At 47.6% G+C, this 16,686-nt stretch overlaps 1 protein-coding gene and 1 long non-coding RNA gene across 3 annotated transcripts in view; one reads left to right on the top strand and one right to left on the bottom strand.

Annotated features, from left to right (window-relative positions):
- The first annotated feature begins 503 nt into the window (after positions 1–503).
- Positions 504–12,143, top strand: LOC311582735. Of its 2 annotated transcripts, XR_014774211.1 has the most exons (4): positions 504–1,081; positions 4,534–4,704; positions 10,607–10,801; positions 10,994–12,143. It is a non-coding gene; the product is annotated as an uncharacterized lncRNA (long non-coding RNA). The 2 variants fall into 2 exon arrangements; XR_014774212.1 differs by lacking the exon at positions 10,994–12,143 and having other exon boundaries at positions 10,607–10,904.
- Positions 4,417–16,686, bottom strand: part of NUP133 (nucleoporin 133) — a 57,538-nt gene continuing 45,268 nt past the window's right edge. Inside the window, exons 21-26 of the mRNA XM_084755956.1 lie at positions 15,551–15,686; positions 13,014–13,132; positions 10,913–10,993; positions 8,176–8,240; positions 5,227–5,315; positions 4,417–4,628 (exon numbers count right to left, since the gene is read on the bottom strand). Of these exons, the coding sequence (XP_084612082.1) occupies positions 4,492–4,628; positions 5,227–5,315; positions 8,176–8,240; positions 10,913–10,993; positions 13,014–13,132; positions 15,551–15,686 (627 nt within the window). The 3' untranslated portion in view covers positions 4,417–4,491. The remainder of the gene's footprint in view (positions 4,629–5,226; positions 5,316–8,175; positions 8,241–10,912; positions 10,994–13,013; positions 13,133–15,550; positions 15,687–16,686) is intronic.

Genomic DNA, 16,686 nt, shown 5'->3' with positions numbered 1-16,686 from the left:
TGTGGCCCTGGCCCATGGCATGTGAGGCCAGGGCGGTAGAGCTGTCCCTGCATTCTGCGGTGTACTCTTGAAGGGAATGGAGGGGTCTGATGCGGAGGGGGACACTCTAACTTCAGAACTGACTCTCATCTGGATGGCTGGGTTCAACAACCAATACCCCTTCCCCTTTGGTGGCACTGAATGTCCCTCCCCTGGGTCTGAAAGATGGGTCACAGCTGGGACTGTTGGAACCTAGAGGGGCTGGAGCCCAGAGAGGTGGCGGTGGCGGCCCTGCTAAGGAGCGCCAAGACCTTCCGCTGGAGCCCAGGAGCGGCTCCTCCCCGGCAGACTAATCCTTATATTTAGAGGATGATGCCTAGCAGCCCGGCCACTTCCCATCCACCTTGGGGCCCCCACCTACCAGGCCCGAGTGGGTTCTATTTATACCACTGATAGATGGAGATCTGCCTTTGCATTTCTAGAAGGAGCTACTTATGGAAGGGAGGGGGTGAGTAGAGGTCATCTCTTGGTGCTTGTCTTGATTTGGGCAGGGAGAGGGACGAGAAAACCAAAAGGAAATTATTCTGTGACCAACCAGGCGACATGCTCTGAGGGTGCTTCGGAGCCAAGCCACCACGGAGCCATCCACTTTTCTGATGGCTTAAGCTTTCCCAAAATAGTTGTTCCCATTTGGAGTGGAACTCAGCAGCTGGGACAGGTGCGGATCCTCTGAGGGCAGAGGCTCAGGCTCCCCCAGGCTCCCAGTCTTTCCTAACCCAGGGCTGCACAACCTAACAGCCCTTACCCCGGTGCTCAGGGTAGGGCAATGGAGCCGTCAGAAAGAGGCTAGCAGCAAATGCACAGTGCGCAGAGCTTTGGGGAGTGCTTCTATTTGGGTCATGGGCGTAGGGAGAAGTGTGCCGAGGCCCTGGACCTCAGAGGGGCCAGGCTGTACATACTGCCCCAAATGCCATCAAACTCTTGCGGAACCTACTCCAGCTTTCTTGGCTTGGCATGACATTCAGCACAAAGTCAGCCACGAGCAAGTTGTCTGCGAACTCCAGGAAACCCACCGCACAGCACCTGGCACAGGAGCAGGCAGGTGAGCAGGGCACATGAACTCTAACCTCAGCCGCACTCTTTCCTTTCCCGACAAAGTTTCTGTCTCTGGAATCCTGGCTAGACTCTCACCATCTTCCGGCTGGCCTCTCAATGCTTGTGGGCAGATCACTTGCAACACCATGTTGGTATGCTCACACTCGTTTTCTCTTTCCTTAGCTCCTTTACCGCTCACATTCTACGAGTCCTTACACTACTAGATCAGAGGCTAGCCGGTAACACTGCAATTGCCCATTTCCTCTTCTGTAGTACAGGCTTGCACTAGCAGCATCAAGCCTGCCCTTCACCAGCGGGCAGCAGCCCTGCAGGCACAGGCAGGACACATGTCGTGTCAGAGGATAGCTCTGTGGAGCCCACTCTCTCCACCTTCACGTAGATTCTGGGGGTTGAATTCAGGCTGCCCAGGTCGCAGTGCTCACCGGCTGAGCCATTTGCCGGCCCCAGAAGCTGGCTCTTATGGAGTAAAACCCAAACCAAACCAAAGGTTTTTGTTTGTTTTTTTGAGACAGGGTTTCTCTCTCTGTAGCCTTGGCTGTCCTGGAACTCACTCTGTAGACCAGGCTGGCCTCAAACTCACAGCGATCCACCTGCCTCCGCCTCTCAAGTGCTGGGATTAAAGGCATGTGAAACCAATGCCCCAAAGTTTTTATTAGGGCGTGGTACATCAAAATGCAGATCTGTCCACAGGACCTGCCATCCTAGCAGGTGAGGAAAAACTCTGGAAAGGCTCCTTTGAGAACACAAGTCAGGGGAGTGCAAAGTGCTCACCATTCCTCACATAAAACAAAAGGTGTGTAACACATTTCAGAACAAGCATCCCAGGCTTCCAGGCTGGTTCCTTGGTGTCTATGTCCTCCACATGCCCCAGAAAGTGGTGCACACTTGGAAGTCTTAACACTCAGGAGGCTAAGACAGGGGCCTGAGAGTCTGAGGCCAGAGCTGCAGACTGAAACCTCTCAAAAAGAAGTTTATGAACACTGTTTACACATGGATATCCCGCCATTCTGAGGACAGAGAGTGGGTCGGGGAGGCTGTACTTAAACCGGAATCACTCAGAATGTGGGACCATGACGGCCTAAGACACCATGAGTTTGTCTGTGGCCCTTCCCACAGCAGCCAGGAGACAATGAAATCTGTCTCTATGCCCCATACAGGCCACCAGGGCCCCTTTACTGGGGTTCACAGGCAGTGAGTTTTAGTCTGAGCCAGGTCCTGACTCACACATCCTCAGGACATACTGCACTCAGCTCAGCACCAAGGGTGGCTGCTGTCATTCAGTGTGACTGGGTACCAGCTGCCATTCTTGGCTACTTGATTTAGAAACAAAGGCCAACACCGCCCGGCCTTTAAATCACTAAGTCTTTAGAGATGGATTATGTGCCCAGTTCTCAAGACTTGGGAGGGAGAGACATTCAAAACTGAAAGTCTGAATTTCATTTTTATGTTGGAGTAAGTTTAAATTCTGAAAGGGCTGGGAGTGGTGGCACACGCCTTTAATCCCAGCACTCACTGTGAGTTCAAGGCTGGTCTGGTCTACAAAGCGAATCTTGGACAGCCAAGGCTACACAGAGAAACCCTGTCTTGAAAAAAAAAATTCTGGTGCTGCGGTGGTTGACATGGGCAGAGGCTTAGCCTCCCTCCTTCAGATAGGTGGGCCATGCCCACAGCTCCTAGAGCAACATCTATGGGGAGACTGGCCTCAGCATTACAGTGCTTGTGAAAGGACAACTAAGGTCGAACTAGAAATCATCCTAGGAAGCCGGGCGTGGCGGTGCACACCTTTAACCCCAGCACTTGGGAGGCAGAGGAGGCGGATCTCTGTGTGTTTAAGGCCAGCCTGGTCTAAAAGGAAAAAAAAAATCATGAGTCAATACTGAGATTACAGCAAATGCCAATACCATATTAGGTAGCAGTGACAATTGACTGATATTTCTACATCAATGTAGAAAGTGAGGAACATTCCCAATGAACTATACCAGCTGTCAACTCTCATGAGTTAGACCCAGTGTTTTGATTTCTCAGTCACATTCTAAGTCAGTAAAATCTGAGATCATTTTCCTAAGTAGGTACTTCCCTCTGGCTCTGACCAGGAGAGACATCAGCTCCCAGAGGCTCTGCAGTGTGCCATACTCAGAGTCACATTTTCCTGGTCTGGAGAGAAGGCTCAGCGGTAAGAGCACTGTCTGCCCTTCCAGAGGTCCTGAGTTCAATTCCCAGCAACTACATGGTGGCTTCACAACCATCTATAATGAGATCTGGTGCCCTCTTCTGGCCTGCACATCTACATGCAGACAGAGCACTGTATACATAATAAATAAGTCTTAAACGTTTTCCTCCTTAACTTTTTGAAATTAAAATATAATTACATTGTTTTCCCCTTCCCTTGCCCCTTCCCACACTTCGCATTATTCCCCACTCCCCTGCTCTCTCAAGTTCATGGCCTCTTTTCTTTAATTGTTGACCTAAATATATAGACACAACCTACTCAGACCATAAAATATTACTTGTATGTATATTATTTCAGGGCTGGTATTGGGTAACCAATGGGGATGGGCAACCTGGTATTTTGTTTGTTTTTTATTTTTAAGGTTTATTTATTATGTATACAGCTGTGTGTGCACACCTGCAGGTCAGAAGAGGCCATCAGATCACATTATATGTGATTGTGAGCCACTATGTGGTTGCTGGGAATTGAACTCAGGACCTATAGAAGACCAAACAATGCTCTTAACCTCTGAGCCATCTCTCCAGCCCCCAACTTGTTTTGTTTGTTTTAACATTTATTTATTGTATATGAGCGCTCTATTGCATGCACATCTACAGGCCAGAAGAGGGCATCAGATCACATTATAGATGGCTGTGAGCCACCATGCGGTTGCTGGGAATTGAACTCAGGACCTCTGGAAGGGCAGACAGTGCTCTTACCACTAAGCCATCTTTCCAGCTCCGAGCCTGTTTTGTTTTTTAAGACAAGATCTTGCTATGTTGGCCAGATTGGCTTTGAACTCAGCATCCTCCTGTCTCAGGCTCTAGTGTTGGGATTACAGGTGTATGTCACCAAACTTGGCTCAACCTTATATATAATCCTTAAGACAGGAGCAATGTGCACAAGGAGGCCGTGCTGGAGAGACTGCTGCCTCACTGGACCAAGGGAGGCTGGAGAAAGGGCAGCAATACAGAAACAGAGGGATTTCAAGTGGGAAAGGAGAAGAAAACACCTTTTAACCAAAAGAGAAACAGGGTTACACCCCCATTTTATACTATAGCTCCCAAATAAAGCATGAAAACACCTGGCTACCACAGACCAAATCACACAAACTTCAAGTTGATTAAGTCCTAAATTTTTATAAGCAAACCATATACAAATTTTAGAGACAATCATTTCTACAAATGTCACATCTGTCCTTGGACATAATACTCATAATTTGCTTTTAGAACAAACTCAAAGAAAGGGTTGGATTTGAGGCTCCCCAGCTGCTCTGCCTGCAGCAGGTCCTTCACCTCCGGCAAGTATTCGCTGAGCTGGATGCCTGCAAACAGAAGACACCGTCACTTCTGGCTTCTGAGACTCTAGTGACTCTAGTGATGAGGCGCTGGCAGCGCCAGGTGAGTGAGCAAACACGCCCCACCCTGCGGCCTCCTCCCACTCAGTGCCCTCAGCCAGACAACAGCCTCTGCAGAGCCCCCTGCAGCTTCTCACTAGTCAAAGCAGCTGCTCCACAGGAAATCTTTCCTAGAATCTCAAACTTTCATTCCCCTCTGCCCCCATATAGTTTAAGACATTCCTTCAATGTGGAAGTTTTCAACTAACAGTCATTTCTATGTTGCCCTATTTGGGGAATAATTTAATAGAAACACTTTCACAGAGCTGGCCACAGTGCTGCAAAGGTGTCACAGTCCTGAATGCCTGTCCTCCTGGCACGCAGGATGCTGGACTCCCTGACCCTGACAGCCCAAGAGCATGCATCTGTCCCAAAGAAATGCAAACACACCAGCACTTCAACTGAGGTCAGACACGAACTCAGACAGAGATGTGCCTGCCTCTGCCTCCCAAGTGCTGGGATGAAAGGCGTGCTCTGCCAAGCCTGGCCTCAACATTTAATTTCTAATAGTTAACAAAACACTTACCGTCTTTTATAAGCTTCTGCAAGATCTTCACAAATACACTGTCTTTAGACACTTCAATCGGATCGTCTTTACCATCTGAACCAGACCAGCTGGAAATGAAAAATAATGAGGAAAACGGAGTCACTGTGGCCGCTGAGACAAATGGTTTCTGTGGTTTCTCCTGAGGTTGTGGGATAGAGTGCTAAGGTTTGTGACACTGCTGTAAGTTATCAAAGTAACAGACTTTAAATGCGGGACACACCTAAATCTGTACTGACCTAAGCTACACTGGCAGCATAAGCCATTGCTACCACCAAACAATTTTATTTTATTTTTTTCCCAGACAGAGTTTCTCTGTGTACCTTGGCTGTCGTGGACTTCCTTTTTGACCAGGTTGGCCTCAAACTCACAGAAATCCGCCTGCCTCTGCCTCTCAAGTGCTGGGATTAAAGGCGTGTGCCACCATGCCCAGCTCTACCACACAATTTTTAAAAGGCTTGTTTTTTTTTGTTGTTTTGTTTTCTGTTTTTGTTTTTTTTTTAAACACGGCATTGTATTATGTAGTACTGGCTGTCTCCAAACTCTTTATCCTCATGCCTCACCTCTCAGGTGTGAGAATTACAGGTGTGTATCGAGGCATCTTCCTGAAGAAAATGCTTCAAGTAACAAATCTAGTGAGCATCCTAAAGTGCTGGTTTTTGAGCACATTCTGTCTTTCCTGAACATGGATGTGCCACAGCACAGGGAAGAGGACTCGCTTTCTTCCCAGTGGGACATGAACGCACAATGACTAGTGCTCAGTGTACACAAGCGACAGGCGACCTGAAACTCAGACTGGAAGGTAGTAAAAGGGCTGGCAAGATGACTCAGGGGGTGAACATGCTTGCCATGCAAGTCTGATAGATGGGAAAGGTAGGAGGAAGAGAGAATTGATTCTGAAGTTATTCTCTGACCTCTTACTCTGCCCCCTGATGTTAAAATTTTAAATGTACCAACCAAGGAAAATGCATGCAGTAAACCTAGACCCCCTAATCAGATCTAACCAATGGACAGCACATTCTCCACAGGTGTGTAGAGAGCAGGGACTGACTCTGACATGAACTCTGGTGCCCCCTATTTGACCACCCCCCTTTGGTGGGGAGGCCTGGTGGCACCCAAAGGAAGGGTAAGCAGACTACCAGGATGAGACCTGATATGGTGGGGGAGGAGTCCCCTTCTGTCACAGGCCTAGGGGAGGGGACTAGGGTGAAGGAGGGAAGAAGGGGTGAAGGGGAAGATACAAGTGAGGGGATAACGATTGAGATGTAATCTGAACAAACTACTTAAATTTTTTTAAAAAGTATAAAATAAAGAAAAAATTAAAAATTTTTTTTTCACTGTTTTTGAAAGCAGGAGAGCAGGTCCTGCTCCTCACTGGCTACAGCACTCAGGAGAGCAGGCTTTGCACTTCACTTGAGCAGCACAGTAGAGTTGGCCCTATGGGCATGTGAGAGCAGGAGAGCTGACTGTCTTCTGCAGATGGTGGCACTGGGAGGCCTAGGTGGAGCAGTGCTGGGAAGACTGCCCTGGCGGTTCAGATAAGGGAGAGCTGGTGGGTTGACCAGCTCAGTTACCATCCAGAGGTCTGAGCTGGTTACCCCCAAATCTATATCAAGTACAAACAGTTGGGATGTGTGAAAGGATCAGTCCTGCTGATCTAAGGGTGCAGGATCTCCACGACACAGAGTAAGCACAGGATAGCCAGGAGGAGGCCTGGTGAGGGCCCAGTGGTGATGGCGTCACAGAAGCCGAGCTCTGGAACCAGAACAATGCCTTGCTGCAGTGAACGTTTGTGGTAAAGCTGTGTGGACACAGGGCTGTGCTGTGGGATTCTCTGTGACACACTGCAGCTGCTATGAGGAGATGCTTTCTGTATGTTGTGTCTTTTCATTTTGGGGGAGGGTGCAAGGGCAAAGGGCAGAGATGAGGGGACAAGGCGGTGAGCAGGACTGAGGTGCATGATATGAAGCTCACAAAGCAGCAATAACAAGTTTTTTAAAACTATAGTATTTTGAAGCTGGAGAGATGAAGCGCCTCCAGATGCTCTTTCCGAGGCCCTGGTTTAACTCCCAGGCCCGTATGGTGGCCCCCTATCACCTGTAATTCCAGTTTCAGAGGATGAGCACCTTCTGAGCTCTGAGGGCACCAGGCACGCATGTGCTGCACAGACACACAGCAAAACACTCATGTGCTTAAACCAAGTCTTGCCAGGTGTGGTGGCGCACGCCTTTAATCCCAGCACTCAGGAGGCAGAGGCAGGAGGACTGCTGTGAGTTCAAGGCCAGCCTGGTCTACAATGTGTGAATCCAGGACAGCCAAGGCCACACAGAGAAACCCTGTCTTGAAAAACCAAAACCAAACCAAAACAAAGAGACTAAGTTTTTTTTGTTTTGTTTTTTGTTTTTTTGAGACAGGGTTTCTCTGTGTAGCCTTGGCTGTCCTGAACTCCCTTTGTAGACCAGGCTGGCCTCGAACTCACAGCGATCCGCCTGCCTCTGCCTCCCGAGTACTGAGATTAAAGGCGTGCACCACCACGCCGGGCTGAGACTAAGTCTTAACAAAAACAAACAAACAAACAAAAAAATCTGGGCACAGTGGCACACACCTTTGATCCCAGCACTTGGAAGGCAGAGGCAGGTGGATCGATCCCCGAGTTTCAGGCCAGCCTTGTCTACAGAGTGAATTCTAGGACAGTCAGTACTACACAGAGAAACCCTGTCTTGAAAAAAAAAAAAAAGAAACGCAGTGGTTTATATACGGGTGGCCCTAAGTCTTTAGGCTATTCCCAAAGTGCTACACTAAAAGGCAGGAGTACTAGTGACGCAGCTGCTACGAGAAAGCAGACGCCCAGAAGCACTCGGGCCATCTTGTGCAGCGAGTCAAGCTCTGCTGGGAGCGGCTCCACGGTGCTGGTGCCCAGGCGGGACTCACTCGTCTCTCTGCAGCGCTCGGCACAGGATCTCCAGCTTCAGATCATCGATGCTCACATCTTCCTCCTGTTCAGATTATAAAGGGGTCAGGCAGGGAAAATCCTGAGTAAACTGTTGCCTTGCAAACATGAGTACCTGGCCCTGGAATCCATATAAAAATGCTGGGTGTGGTGGTGTACATCTGTAATTCCAGCTGGGGATGGAGAGAAAGGAGGATCTCTGGGTCTCACTGGCTAAGCTGGCCTAGGCTAACAGATGAGCTCCAGGCCAACAAACAGCCTCGTCCCAAAGCAAATGTGAGGATGGTGGTGCTCCCGAGGAGGACACTCAGGGCTGTCCTGGCCTCCACACCCAAAAGCAGAGATGTACACATGCATACACAAACATGAATGCGCACAGACAAAAAACCAAATGGTTGTATAGCCAGACATGGTAGCATACACCTGTGAGCCCAGCGGTTGGAAGGGGGGAGCCCTGAAGTAAGAGGGTTTCAGTCATACCAATATCCTGTCTCAAAAACAAAACAAAGAAACAACCCCTTCCAAAACAAACAAACAAACAAACAAAAAACAAAACAAAAAATCCCCAACCAGGCTGGAGGGACGGCACAGCAGTGAACAGCACCCTCTGCTCTTACAGAATGGATTTGGTTTCCAGCACCCACATGGTAGGCCACAACTGTCTGTAAAGTCAGTTTCAGGAAATCTGTCTCTAGGCATTGCACACACATGGTGTACTTCAATATTTGCAGGCAAACGGTTCATACACATTAAAAAAAAAATCACCAAACAAAAAAAGATGTGAAAAAGTTAACATGACCCTAAAACCCACCCACCATTGGCTCTGCTGCTGAGAAACAGAAGCACTGAGCCTACTACACTGGCATTATGACGTGAAAGACATCTTCCACTAGGTGGCTGCTGGGAAAAAAGACCTTAAGACTTTGAGAAGCTCCATTAAATTTTTTTGGAGACCAGTGCTCAGCAGGTATGGGCACTTGCCACAAACTAACAACCTGATTCTGCTTCTGAGAACCCACTTGGTTAGGAGAAAACTCAAGCACACAAATGCCTGCCCCCAGTTTTCTTTCCCTTGCACAGAAAAAGCCAACTGGAAATGCAAAAGGACTCTCTAGAACCGGTGTCTCCTGCCTGCTCGTCTCACAGTCTGTTGGAGCTTTCCAAGGCCCACATGCAGAAAGGGCCTGTAGCAAGCAAGTGAGCTTCCTGGAGGCAGCCGGCAGGGTTGTTTTTGTTTTTTTGGGTTTTTTGTTTGCTAAGCAATGGGCGAGCTCTGGTTGAGGCCCAGCCCCCGGGCCCTTGTCTCGGGCTGCTCCTGCTGCTGAAACTCCTTTCCATACTTGTCATTGCTGTGCCTCTCATATAGCTGGCACCGTATAGAGAAACCCTCACTGCCTATACTCTGGTGTGATTGCTTCCCTCTGCTGGGCAAATTTCCTGCAGAATCAATAGGAAGATGATTTTATAATTCCTGATATTTATGGAATTGCTGATTTGATTCAAGCAATGTTACACCCTCCTGAAGAATAGCAAAAGCTGCTAGGAATTCTGTGAGTCTCCATGTGTCAAGCACACAAACTGCACTAGGAAGAACAGGTTTGGGACATGTTTATGACCAAAGGTAAACATTGGCTCTAGGCTGGGAATGAAGTCATGGCTCTTGTTATGCACCATGGTAGATAGCCATCAACTAATGGTGGGATGAAAGACAGACAGAAATACTATTTGGAACTTATAATGAACTCATGGGGCTAAGAGATAGCTAAAGAATATTTAGTTAGGTGCAACTCTGATGGAAAGACATATAAACAATAATCCCACTGAAAGCCCGTGGACCCTGTTAACCTATGGCAGGAAACACTGTTGCTCTGAACTCACCATGAACTTACGAAGACACAGAAAAGAAATGCTGAGTTAAGTACAAAGGGAAAGCATGTAATTGATAATCCTGCTGTGTAATGAATTTTGTGATAATTACTTTTATGGTCATGAGGTAATTTTCTTTTGACGTAGAGGACTTTGTTTTGAGGATATAAAAGGCACCAAGAAATAATAAATGTTGGTTGGAGCTGGAGCTTCTGCTCTATCCACCAAACATATACCTGCCAGCCTGTCTGAAGTGTTGGAGCTTGCCTTGCTCTATCCACCAGCTCTGTGTGTGTGTGTGTGTGTGTGTGTGTGTGTGTGTATGAATGGGCACACACACACACACACACATATGTAAGTATGTATGCATGCATGTGTAACATTGTTAAAGTTTGTGGAAACTTGTTTGTTGGAGCCTGCTTTGATTTGTCCATTGTATGTGTGTGAGTGTGTAGTGTTTTCTTTCTCTCTCTCACAGGCTCACAAACAGTTAATAAGTTATAAGTTCTGGGCTGCAGGCCTGAGTAAAGACCTGTTTTTTTCCAGCCTTAGGTAATGAAGTTCCTTTTCTCAATGGCCTGACCCTAATCAGCAGGGGCCCCTGAGTTAAAAGAGCTCAGAGCAAGACTCCAGCTACAAACAGTGACTGGCCCTGAGAAGCCAGGAGCAACTAGCTGCAGAGACACTGCGTCTCTCTGACACCACTGTGCCCTGGTGTCAAAACTGGTCTTTGACACATAGGTAAGTAACTTTGGGCTCTTAACCAAAATTAAATCTCTGTCCTAGAACTCATTCTGTAGACCAGGCTTGCCTCAGTGTCACTACTCCTAGCCAGCCTGATCAATTTCTTACCTCATCAATATATTCCAGCAAGTCCAAGGCTTTCTTGAAATCATATTCATTGGCTCTTCTGTTTTCTTCACAAATGTACAGCTGCAACAAGTTCCAAGGAAAAAGATTACCCAGCAAATTTTATGGAGAGAGTAAGTAACTGTCTTCTTCTTCTTTTTTTTTGAGACAGGGTTTCTCTGTGTTATCTTCCCAGTTCTAGGCTCACTTTGTAGACCAGGCTGGCCTCGAACTCAAGAGATCCACCTGCCTCTGCCTCCCAAAGGTGTGCGCCACCCACTGTGCCCAGCTAAGTTACTGTTTTCTTTCACATAATCTGAACATACTTTTGTAGGCAAGAACAATGTCACATTTGGGGGCCATATTGTTTTTTTCCTAAAGATTTATTTATTTATTATTATGTATACAGTACTCGGCCTGCATGTACACCTGCAGGCCAGAAGAGGGCATCAGATCACATTATAGATGGTTGTGAGCCACCATGTGGTTGTCAGGAATTGAACTCAGGACCTCTTAAGAGCAGACAGTGCTCTTAACCTCTGAGCCATCACTCCACTCCCTTCTTCTTCTTCTTCTTTTTAATAAATTAATTTGTGTAATGGGATATACAAATACTTTTTAAAATGCCAGAAAATTTTATATTCTTAGGCTAAGAATGCAGTACAAGCTTCTCATCTTTCCTGTACAATCTTTGATATAAATCCTGCCCCTGAGCTCATAGGGCCACTCAGTGTATGGCTTTTACAACACTACACTTTCAAATGGCTTTAAAAACTACAACCTAGCACACAGCTGGGTTTAGTGGTGAGCACCTGCCTAACATCCAGGGCCCTGGTATCCAGTGTTCAACAATGTAGAAGAAGTAAACAAACACCTGTGTGAACTTTATTATCATTATCATTATTAATTATTGATGCTGGGTGTGGTGACAGACACCATTAATCTTAGCAATTGGAGGCAGAGGCAGGCAGATCGATCTCTGAGTTCAAGGCCAACCTGGTCTACAAATTGAGTTACAGGATAGCCAGGGCTACACAGAAAAACTCCATCTTAAAAGGAAACAAACAAACAAACAAACAAAAAAACCCACCTTTTTTGATTAAAATTGTCAATATGAATTTTTCCTATCCTCCTCTGGCAACTATATATAATAGGACAAATTTCATTTTTAAAGACTGTACATAACCCTTTAATAATATAAAAAAATCTTTTATAATGGGTCTGGAGAGATGGTTCAGAGGTTAAGAGCTCTGTCTGCTCTTCAAAAGGTCCTGAGTTCGATTTCCAGCAACCACATGGTGGCTCACAACCATCTGTAATGACATCTGGGGCCCTCTTCTGGTATGTAGGTGTATGTGCAAGCAGAACACTGTATAAGTAATACATAAATAAATCTTTTTTAAAAAATCTTTTATAAATAAACTATCTCCTAGTTTTCACTGCCACACAGGTTTAAACCTATTGCTTTGCAAAATCCCTTTGCCACTGAGCTGGAGAGTGGCACTGAAAAGGATGGTGTATCTGAACGGGGCTGGCCTCATTCCACAAGACAGGTACGCGCCTAAGGTGTAGGCGCATACAGCCTACACCTTAGCCCTCCCAGTCAAGAGACTCTAGAGTGCCATTCTGAAGCTCTGCTGTCACAGTGGCCGACGCCCACGGCTCTGGGCTGCTCCCCTTTCCTTTCCTGTGGCCAGAGCAGACTCAGGGTGCAATGCTGAGAGAAGGCAGGCAGCTCGTGGAGCACCAGCTGCTCATCTGATGCATCCAAGATGCTCTGGCCTGGCACAGATGACGTGATTACCAGGAAACAGGTGAAGACAGTACCTAAGCCTGTGCATCTACGCCTCAGGGACCGTCACCTCACAACATTCACTACTACTCTGAGAAAGCATCTACTGTGATTTCTACCAGTCCTCTGAAGGAGTGAGCACCTGGAAGGTCATGGGAGCTGCATCCTGCTAATTCTCCTTGCTTCTAACAGCTCTTCTAGGGGGGAGCCTCTGGCATGTGGGAGATGGACATGTTGGCAGCACGGCCTAACAAACTCAGGCTTGTTCTGAGTGTGGAAACAGGACAAGGCTGTAACATCTATGACACTTACACTGATGAGCTGTGGTGCTGTCAGCACAGGCATCGCACTAAGGCTCAGCTGTCTCTCGGTCAGCAGCTGCTCTGGCAGGGTCTCCTGGTGCAGCAGGAAGCGCTCTTGCTCAGCCATTGCTGGTGATCAAGGATACACAATAATGGGTTTCACTTCTGCCATCATCAACCAATTAGCTCAAGAGCTTTATTTTTGTTTTTTGAGACAGAGTTTCTCTGTGTAGCCTTGGCTGACTTGGACTCGCTTTGTAGACCAGGCTGGCCTCGAACTCACAACGATCCACCTGCCTCTGCCTCCCGAGTGCTGGGATTAAAGGAGCTCAAGAGCTTTAAAGGCGATTCATTGCTACCCCATGGTCTCAGACGTCATGTCACTAGCTGCTTATTCTTCACTGCTGTATTTACCAACCACAGCAGCAGGCTCCATGTTAGGCAGCTCGGAGAACACGGCTGTGCCATTCAGAAACTATGGTACCTGGGTATTAGCTGGGAAGACCTGCCTATGGTACCTGGGTATTAACTGGGAAGACCTGCCTATGGTACCTGGGTATTAGCTGGGAAGACCTGCCTATGGTACCTGGGTATTAGCTGGGAAGACCTGCCTATGGTACCTGGGTATTAACTGGGAAGACCTGCCTATGGTACCTGGGTATTAACTGGGAAGACCTGCCTATGGTACCTGGGTATTAGCTGGGAAGACCTGCCTATGGTACCTGGGTATTAACTGGGAAGACCTGCCTATGGTACCTGGGTATTAGCTGGGAAGACCTGCCTATGGTACCTGGGTATTAGCTGGGAAGACCTGCCTATGGTACCTGGGTATTAGCTGGGAAGACCTGCCTATGGTACCTGGGTATTAGCTGGGAAGACCTGCCTATGGTACCTGGGTATTAGCTGGGAAGACCTGCCCACTGAATGAGGCTCCAGGTCTCTGCATGTTACAGATACTCTGCCCAGATGCACTAGGCTACCAGAGAAAGGGGGTGCACTGCTGTACGTCCACCACAGCAGTCACAGCTGACAGAGGCTGGAGCTCAGCATGTCTACTCACACAGCAGCTGTGCTCCACAAACTGCCAGCGAGCAAAACAAAAGTAAAATCACAGTAGTGACTTCAGGAGGTGGAGCCTCCCATCAAACACCAACCCCGCTCCCCTTATAATTTAAATTTTTCCATAGAAATTACTCGTATAACCAAAACTATTTCATTTTTGAGGTTAAGTTCGGGTAGTTTCTACCTCCTGGTGGGATTAAAGGTATGCGCAACTTTATCTAGCTCTTTCAATAATTTTTTTTTTTTTGAGACAGGATCTCACATAGCACAGGCTGGCCTCCAGCTTACTATGTAGCTAAAAGTGGCCTTAAAACTTCAGTTCTTCCATTTTAACCTCTAAGGCACAGTGATCACAGGTACTTCCCACCAGGCCTGGTTTCCTCTTCCACTTTTACCCCCTCCCCCCTTTTCTATCACAGAAAAACTTCAGGCATCTTGGCATTAAGTTCTAAGTATTTCAGTACATATTCCTAAGAATAAGGACTCACCTTTAATCTGAGCACTTGGGAGGCAGAGGTAGGTGGATCTCTCAGTTTGAGGCCAGCCTGGTCAACAGAGTCAATTCCCGGACAGCCAAGGGTACACAGAGAAACTGTCTCAAACAAATAACCACCCTCCCCAAAAAACAAAAAAGACTGAAAACAAAACGAGAGAGAGAGAGAGAGAGAGAGAGAGAGAGAGAGAGAGAGAGAGAGAGAGAGAGAGAATACAGACATCTAATCACAGGCATCACTATCCAGCCTGCAGAAGTTACAGGCTATGGCAACAGCATCTAATAGTAAAGCATTCAGGAGGCTGTGTGGGAGGGCTGTAAGTTCAAGACAGCCTAGGCTTCATAGTGAGACCCTATTTCAAGGAGGAAAAAAAGTTACAGTTTCTTAGTTGTTCCCAAAATATTCATTGCAGCTGTGTGGTTGAGGGATGACCAAGGATCCAACCAAAGGCCTCATGCTAACTTGGCCATCGTGTGTCTGTCTTTACATTCCTGACAACTGATGGGTGCAGGCTGCCGTAGTGTGTGAGGCTCTGTTCCCGGGGGATGAGATGCAGGTGCAGGTGCAGGGCAGGCTAAACCCTGGCAAAGGGTATGTTTGATGATGTACACTGCCCTGTGACAGCAGTTCACAAGTGTGAAACACAGGCTTGTCTTCTCTGAGAGGTGTGAGCACTGACACTGAAAACACAGGATTGTCTTTTCCTCAACCCCTCAATGGTTCAGCTTTTGTTTGTGTGTGGAAGCCAGAGGTTGACACTGGATGTCCTCTTCAACTCTCAGCCTTATGTTTTCAGACAGGGTTTCTTTGGAGTGGTTGGTGAGCAGTCCCGGGAACCCTCCTGTTCCTCCCACTCAAGGAACAGCAGTGGTGCTGAGGAGCCCAGGCAAATGACTAACAGTAAGGTGTGGGCAGTGAGGAAGGGAATGGACCGACTACAGGCAGTCACCATGCAAACGACTCGTGCCTTCTCACCCTGATCCTCTCTTACCTTCAATTTTCTCCTGCAGTGTGTCCTCTGGAAGGTCTGAAGCTAATGCAGCCAGTTTACTCAAGCCAAGAAGGGTTTTCTTCTTTGCAAAGTAACGAGTTTCCATGTTTGCCAAACCTAGCAGTGTCGTATGAGCCTACAAAAAACAAAACAAGAAAGCTGTCTGAAAGGAAGGCATGCTGGTGAGTAGCAAACCTAGATGGGATCTGTGCCAGGCACTAAGCAGTACACAGGGGGCTCTCAGGTCGACACAGCAAGCACTGGAGAGAACACACTTTAATTTGCACTGCTTTTTATTCATAATGAGTTGTTTGTGTGTGTGTTTGTGCACATACACAGATGTGTGCAGGTCAGAGATGCTTGGTGTCTCCCCCCCCCCCCCCAAGGCAGGGTTTCTCTGTGTAGCATTGGCTGTCCTGGACTAGCTTTGTAGATCAGGCTGGCCTTGAACTCAGAGATCCTCCTGTCTCTGTCTCCCCAGCACTGGGATTCCAGGCGTGCGCCACCATGCCCAGCCTGGGTGTTTGGCGTCTTTATCAGTTGCTCTCTGACTTCCTTTGTGAGGCAGAACCTCTCATTGGCTGCCCAGTGAGCTGCAAGGATCTGCCTATCTCTGCCTTTCCAGTACTGAAATCCTACGTGTGCACTGCAGGTCTGGCTTTTTCAATGGGTTCTCAGGGTGCGAACTCAGAGCCTTATGTTTGTGTAGCAAGCACTTTACTGACTGAGCTACCCCTGCAGATCCCATGATTTGAATTTTCACTACAAGTCATCACCAATGATTTTATATAAAGTCAATAAAAGTGTTTATAATTCAAAACACTGTAGTAGACCAAGTGCAATAACCTATACGTGGAGTATTGGAAGCAAGATAAGACCACTCCAGTGATGTGAAGGGAGAGGAGGTGTGCTGGAGAGTTTCTGTCAACTTGACACAACCCTAACACATGAGGAAGAGTTAGCCCCCACTGGGCGATCACCTCTATCTACTGCAGACTGACGTGGAGGGCGCACCGTGGGCATCTGCTCTCAGGCAGATGGGCCTGGGCTACATAGAAAGGCAGCTGAATGAGCCTGAAGACAGCGAGCAGAGGCTTCCCTCCGTGGCTCCTGCCCCTGCCTGAGCTCAGTCCCAA

The sequence above is a fragment of the Acomys minous genome (assembly GCF_964271855.1).
Source record: "Acomys minous genome assembly, chromosome: 14".
Lineage (NCBI taxonomy): Eukaryota > Metazoa > Chordata > Mammalia > Rodentia > Muridae > Acomys > Acomys minous.
The sequence above is the reverse complement of the archived record's forward strand: the minus strand, read 5'-3'. Positions and strand labels throughout refer to the sequence as shown.